The following is a 7,285-nucleotide window of genomic DNA, read 5'->3' on the forward strand; positions in this document are numbered from 1 at the left end:
CTTGCCGACCCTGAGGACCCAAGTCAGATGCTACTCTAAGGAAAGAAGTCCCTCTGTCACCTCACAGGAGCTGCTGAGCAGCACAGGACGTTGCGTGGATACTCTAACTCTCAAGTCAGGGCGTGGCCGACACCTCTCCCTGGGCCTCCCCTAGCACACCAACCATCCAATAGCCCGAGATCCCACGATTCCCTCTGACCTGTCCTCTGGAAACACCATTTGTGCCATTAATCTGCCTCTTTAGCAGGGACAGAGGAACAAAAAAATGATTGTTTGCAAATAAACATCTGAAAGAATATAGTAACAGCTGATGTGGGCCGAGGCAGCCAACAAAGGGATGATTGTGGCGCAGACAATGCAAGGGCCTCAGCAGCCAGGAGCCCAGGGCAGGAAGGGAGCCTGCGGGGAGCCTGCAGGGTTGGGCGCTGGGGCTTCTAGCAGCCCAAGGCCCGCTCCGAGCTCCGAGGGTCTCTGCGGCTGGGGAATTTGCCACCTGAAGAGAAGGAAGTCACTGCCACCACAGCACTGTGCAGTTTTATTAACCATTCAAGTACAGTAGCATCTGGTAAGATGGGGACAGAACTGGGGTTGAAAAGTGAACGGATAATCAGCATCTAACAGTTGGGAGGGGCCACTACATACTCTTTTCACAAACATTTTTTTCACAGGGCCAATACAGTACTAGCCATTAACCCAGTACACTGGGTGTACTGAAGTAGAAAAGATGCAAGAAAAATAGCTACGTTAGAAAGACCAACACTTTAGAAAAAGAGTAAAACACTTGCAGTTTCTCCCCTTTAGCCCCTAAAACACCACCTTACAGTCTGGATCTACCTATACAGTCCTACATCAGCTTCTAGGGTATTGTCAGGAGGGAAAAAAATAAAATGACACTGGCCAGTACAGTCTTTGGATATTAAGGAAGGGGAAGGGGAGAAAGTCAATTCTCAGAACAACTTAGTCAGCCTCGGTCTCATCCGCAGGGTCTTTGGATTCTTTGTTCTTCCGCACTTCTTCAATGTGCTTGTCCTGAAAAGAAATTGCAGGTAAGCACCACCAGTCCAGCCACAGCCTGCCCTGTCACACTCCCCATCCCCAGAGGCCCACAAAGCACAGCGTCCCACTGTGTCCCCCTGGAGCCTCCCGCAGCATGTGGGGACCCTGCAACCTGTCACTAGCTGCTCCCCAGAGATGCACAGTGACTTGGAGGTCATTATGGATGCCACCTTAAACAAGCCTCTCCACAAGCGCCTCTAGGCTGCCAACAGACACTGAACAAGAATAAGCACTCGGGGACACCGCCAGCTTAGCCCGAGAGCTCTCCAAGTCCGAGGCCCAAAGCCCACCTTCTCTCGCAAGCGCTCCAGCTTGGCGGCCATCTGCGCCTCCCGGTTCTCCTTGTTAGCCTCCATCTTGTGGGTCAGCTTCTCTTCTGCCATTTTGCTGAAGTTGTTGTTCTCCTCGATGGCTTTCTGCAGTACTTCTTTCTCGTGCTCTCGCTTCTCAGCAAGCTGCTTCAAGACCTCCGCCTCGTGGGACTGGAAGAAAGTTAACAGGCTAGGATCTGCAGCAGCAGGGGTTAAAATATGACAACAGAAACTATTTACTAGGCTGAGAAGAGAGAGAATGCAGTTCTTGACCTAAGGCTGAGGTAAGCACCTGAATCCTTCCTATTGCAAAATACCAGGAAAATCCCAAATCTTTTTCTAGTATTTGTATTCACTTTGGAAAACTGCCTATCTGCTGGTTCAGGGATTTCCTGCCCAACCATTTGGAAATTTGGAGATCTCCACCCCCAGGCATCCTGGTGAATTGAGTAACACACATCTAGGAGTGGCGCAGGACTGTGAAGTGACGCGGCTGGTCATTTAACCTCCAAGGTTGCCCAGAGAAAACCACTCCATCCCAGTCAGAACTGATCAATGCATACTCATCATCACCCCTCACAAGTGACAGAAACCTGAAGAGAGGCCTCCAAACTGCTAGTTAACCAGGATGATCTCCAATGTGCACCAGAGTCCATGGGTGTGTGAGGAAGCGCCTGCTGCTGGCCCCACCCATTCGGGGCTTCACTGCATTTAGCTGGTCGCTGGGTAAAACACAGGCCAGGATTGATCCCTAAAATCTTTCCTCTGTCTAGCCAGTGACGCATTGCTTGCTGCTGCTTCACGACTTCAAGCAGACAGAGGAGTGGCCAGAAGGCAGTGCACGTGTGTATGCTCTGCCCTTGCTGGGGAAGAAACTCACAGCCCTCAGCACATGACACTGAGAGGTACCCAGCCCCCGCCCAGGGCCCCTAAGGAACCTGGGCAGGAGGGTGTGCGCATGTACAGCATGGCTGCCTTCTGTTCAGCTGGGCACATTCCTACTTGCCCCGTTTGTGCCTTAGTTTCCTCAACTTTAAAATTAAACCCATCTATCCCAAGGAAGATGATTGAGAATTCATGTAATGTCATTTACTAATTTCTATTTATCATTTTATTTGAACATAAGAGAAGTAGCCAGACACATTCCATCTGTTGGTTCACCCCTCAAATGGCCATGCCAGCTGGGGCTGAGCCAGTGAAGCCAGGAGTTCTCCAGAGTGGCTCGCAAGGTCCCACCTGCTGGCTCCCACAGTGCCAATCAGCTGGAAACTGGAATCAGAGTGCAGCCAGGACTCAAACCCAGGCACGTGGGATATGGGCCGTGCATGTCCCAGAAGCCTGCCCTTGAGTAAAGTTCTCAATGATGCGAGTCACGCTGACAGGCAGGAAATACTCTAAAATGTTGACAAGGGTTATCGCGGGGAGTGGGATAATCAAGACCTTAAGCTTCCATTTATAAAGTGTGTTTCATAATTTCCCTGCTGTAAGGATATCAATACTTACTGATTTTTCTGACTAGTTTTTAAAGATGGCTACTTTCAATAGAATGGTATAGATAAAAGATAACAAAAACCAATTAAGCACACCATATTATTAGTCATTTAAAATGCTTTTATTGGGCCCAGCTCAATGGCCAATGGCTCAGTCCTCACCTTGCAAGTGCCAGAATTTCACATGGGTGTGGTTGGTGTCCTGGCTGCTCTGCTTCCCATCTAGCTCCCTGTTATGGCCTGGGAAAGCAGTAGAGGAAGACCCAGAAGCCACGTGCACCTGCGTGGGAGACCCAGAAGCTCCTGGCATCCGCTAAACTCCAGCCCTTGTGGCCATTGGAGGGGAGAGGGAGCCAATGGATAGAAGATCTGTCTGTCTCTCCCCACCGTAAATCTGATCTGCCTTTGCAATAGAAATAAGTAAATCTTTAAAAGAAAGTTTTTATTTTACAGCTCTCACAAAACAGAACCAAACACAATCACCTGCCAACTCATCTTCCATCTTCCAAAGGGGGAGCGCAAGAGGCATGAGCGGTGGTCTAAGAAAAATCCTTGCTTTAATTCTGGGTACTACACGTTCTGGGTGACGTTCCTGGGACAATTCTAATCCCTCTTTGTGGGGTGACATCTACCCTGCAGACCCTGTAGGGTCATGTGTTAAAGGAGAAACATGTATTAGGAGCTGACACAAGACAGCAATCCAGGAAACAATGGCATACGTAGCCTCCAGCCACCTTGGATCGCTTTCTTCCCACTACGGAACCGAACACACAGACACCCTGTTCCCTGGGATGTTTACCTTGCGTCTTTCCTCAGCAGCTTCTAATTTCTTCTGAATTTCCTCCAGAGAAAGGTCCTTCTTCTTTGGGGGGGAGAGGGGGAAGTCTGGGACCGACTCTTTGGACCGAGGGCTGAGAATGAGCTCGAAAGCCTGGCCCGAAGCACGTTTTTCCAGTTCCTTCACCTGAATATCTGCAGTTGATCACATCGGTGATAGTTGAGAAAAACGGGTTTCTCCAAATCAACTGTTCTATAATGTTCTAAAAATCAAATGACTCTCCGAACAGAACTAAGGCTGAATAAAGGCAATAGGCTCGTCGGCAAGGCATGATTATCTAAACACCATCTCCCAGAAAAAAACAAGGCTCACCATTTTTGGACTGAGTATTCTGAGACATTGGCGTTTGATAATCACATTCGTGAACAAAAGAAAGACTTGTGCAAACTGTACAGCTTGCGGTTGGACCAAGCCAGATCATCTAATCATGAAACACTTTAGTTCTTAGTACATTCAAGTGATAAATAATTTTTTCCTAACTGCCTTGTTATTCAGGAAACAGATTTCTTCTAAGACCAAAACACAAGTGCCAAATCAGACTTGGACCTAGCCGCCTATCCTAGCCCCTAAGCCGGTCACAAGTGGAGCATACCTAAATTGATTACCTACCAGAAGAAGCCATGATGAAAGGGAGACAAGGCTGGCAGTATATTCTACAGAATCCACTGGTAGGAAGCCCTGGAAACAGGTTCAAAAGCATGCAATCAATTTCTTTGCATTTCTACGCGTCATCCACACAAAGAGATCTTAGACCACATGCACATACATCAGTGTGGAAGAAAAACCCCACAGTGTGGGATTAAATCAGACAGCATCCATCAAGAAGGTGATGAAATCATTAAACCCTGGGACATCCTGGAAAATCTGACCCCAGTGACAACACACAACCTAGCCCAGCTTGTTCCTTCAAAGAAAAAAAAAAAAAAAAAAAAAAACTTTGATTTTTTTCAGATTGGATGAGGTCAAGTCCCAGTTCATGCCCCCCCAGCTGGCGTGGGAAGAGACCCCAGACCCCACTGGGCGGCGAGACCGGAGCCATCTTAACATAGCCTCCAACACCCGCCCGGCTTTGTCTGCGCCTGCCATGGTGGCTAACTGCGCTCTGGCGGTTGCCGGCCAATACCGTCACGCTCCCATTGTTTGCGACGCTCCAGCTACCTGCCCAGCAGCGGGCATCTCTAGGCTTTACGTCACGGTATCTGCTGCCAGGTGTCACCCAAAATCCTTTCTTTGGGTTTTTTTTTTCAAATCGCGATTCTTGTAGAACCCCACCCACCGCCACGCTATATTACGGAAAGCAAAAGACTACAGGATCTCGACCACCAGAAATTAAAAAAAAAAAAAAAAACCTGGGCAGTGACAACGCCTTAGAGGCGCGGTGCACCGGCCCCCCCCAACCTGGGCGTGGCCCAGCCCGGGAGAGACAGCCAATCAGAGCCCGCCCTGCGCGCCGGGCCCCTGGCCCCGCCCCCTTCCTCCCCGCGCCTTTTCGAATCTCCGCGAACTCGCAACATCCCGAAGCCCGCGCGCGTGGGCTGGGGAGGGCTGGGCGTGGCTAACGGTCCGATCCGGGTAACTCCGCCCCTCCCGGGCTGGTCGCGCGCGGACGGCTCCCCCCCCCCGCCCCGCCAGCTCCCGCCAAAAACACCTCCGGGCCGCCACGCCGGGCCGCCTCCTCCCGGCGGCACCCTGGCCGCGAGGTAGCGCAGTCTTCGCGGGGTGCCGCCCCTCAGTGCCGGACACTGGACGTCGCGGTCTGACCCGAAAGCAGCTGCTCCCCCCTCCAACCATGGGCGCTACTCCGCCCCCTCCAGACAATAGGGACCCCGGTAGGGCTGCGCCTGCCAGGTCAGAGCGGCCGAGTGCAGAAGGAAGGAGGAAAAAAAAACCAAACCAACAAAACCGAGGGCCCACGCCCCCTATTGTCTCCTCGCTGGCCCCCCCGGGGCCGGCGCCGGGAGCTCCCGCAGCTGGCCGCGCCCCCTCCCCACCGCGGCCGCGCCCCCAGGGAGCGGGGGACAAAGCCGAGGCTCCGCCCGAGCCCCGCACAAAGCCGAGCGCCCCCGCCCTGCAGCCCCTCGGCGGCCGCGCCCGCTGTCCTCGGGCAGGGGTCAACCGCCATGGCGCGAGCCCTGCCCACCGGCCACGGCCCTGGCGCCGCTCGCAGCCCCCGGCCGCCGCCGTCACCGCCGCGGCTGCGGGGCCCGGAGCCCCGCACCCACCTGCTCGGTCCGAGCCGCCTGGCCACACTCTGAGAACCAACAGACCTGGGAGCTCACAAAAGCGCCAAACAGCGACACGTGACTTCCCCGCGGGGCTCCGCATTGGCTGCGAGCGGCGGCACGTGCCGGCCCCTCCCCGGGGCCGAGTGGGCGCCGCCCCCGCCCCCACCCCGGGACCCTGGAGCACCTCGGGAAGTGTAGTTCGGGCTGGGAGGGCAGGGGGACAATGCCAGGGGTTCGGGGGCGCGAGGGGTCGGGGGGTAGTTAGCCTCAGGTGTGAACCCAGCAGGAGAGTGCGTGAGGGGTCGTGGCCCTCCTCCCCGGACCCGGGTCTTGAACCAGGTGTCTATCTCTAGGAAAAGGGCGGGGCGGGACGGGGGTCCTTCCCTGCCTCTCGGACCGCTGCCTGCTGGACTCCGCCTCTGGCCAGCCACGTGCCCCGCATCGCCCCGGGGCAGCACGCGGACGCAGCAGTGTCCCTTCTCTGGCTACCACCCCTGCACCTCACGCCATCCCCCACCCACGGTGCACCTTGTGACAGGGCAGCGCCACCTCAGTCTCCTGCACGACCCCCCACCTCCGGCGCTCCGCTCGGGACGGACCCCGGCGTGTCACCTGTATTGTGACATCATCGTAATCCCTAGCACCCCACCCCAGCGCTAACAGGTCCCGGGCGTGGCTCTTCCCTCCCTGAGGGTGTCCTCTCTCCCACTCCTCAACGCCCGGAGTTGCCGACTGCGGACCTGTGCAGACCCGCGTGCAGCCGGGCAATTCAATCTGGTTGGGTGGAACAAAGCAACCCGGCTTAAATGCAGCCTCCATCTGTTCTGCCCAGTCTCTGGCCGACGCTAGGGAAAGAAGAGCCATCGCAATTGCAGACTCCCCCGACTGCATTTCTGTGTTGCTTTTGTTCTCTGAGCACGTGCTCCCCGAGCTGTGTGGGTCTGTTTTTAAGAATCAAAACAAAAGGAGGCACAAGGTCACTGATTCCCCCATGACTGACCGCGAGGCGGGAGCCAAAGCAGAAGCACGGAGGACACGGGTCTGACCTTGGCTACCTTCTGTTGACACGAAGCCCGAACCCTGCGAGAACAGGAGAAATATAATGTACACGGTTCCCAGACTTCCCCACTCCTGGCTAAGGGTTGTGTTCCTAGCGGTGGTGGTGGTCATGTCCCACAAGCACCGAGCAGGACATCTGTATTGTGCGCATGGTATGGGTCTCCCCAAACCCAGAAATGAATAGGACCAACGCCCTGGAAACAGTCTTCATTTAAGAAGACTCCCACATCTAAGTTAGTCCCTAGGGATGTACTGGAGATAAAGTGCCATTAATAGGGACAGAGACAATGAACATGGTCACGGGAG

The 7,285-nt window shown here is 54.3% G+C and overlaps 1 protein-coding gene across 3 annotated transcripts; it reads right to left on the reverse strand.

Annotated features, from left to right (window-relative positions):
- Nucleotides 1-518: 518 nt before the first annotated feature.
- STMN1 (stathmin 1) lies at nt 519-6,028 on the reverse strand. Of its 3 annotated transcripts, none has more exons than XM_004592231.4 (5): nt 5,918-6,028; nt 4,305-4,373; nt 3,657-3,829; nt 1,347-1,538; nt 519-1,029 (listed from the first exon to the last, which is right to left on the reverse strand). In XM_004592231.4, exons 1-5 carry the CDS (start codon nt 6,018-6,020, stop codon nt 958-960), a joined length of 609 nt encoding a protein of 202 aa, XP_004592288.2. In that variant the 5' UTR covers nt 6,021-6,028; the 3' UTR covers nt 519-957. The 3 variants fall into 3 exon arrangements, with proteins under 3 accessions (XP_004592288.2, XP_058533163.1, XP_058533158.1); XM_058677180.1 differs by lacking the exon at nt 5,918-6,028 and adding an exon at nt 5,344-5,367; XM_058677175.1 differs by lacking the exon at nt 5,918-6,028 and adding an exon at nt 4,988-5,011.
- Nucleotides 6,029-7,285: the final 1,257 nt, after the last annotated feature.

Source organism: Ochotona princeps, chromosome 2 (assembly GCF_030435755.1).
Source record: "Ochotona princeps isolate mOchPri1 chromosome 2, mOchPri1.hap1, whole genome shotgun sequence".
NCBI lineage: Eukaryota > Metazoa > Chordata > Mammalia > Lagomorpha > Ochotonidae > Ochotona > Ochotona princeps.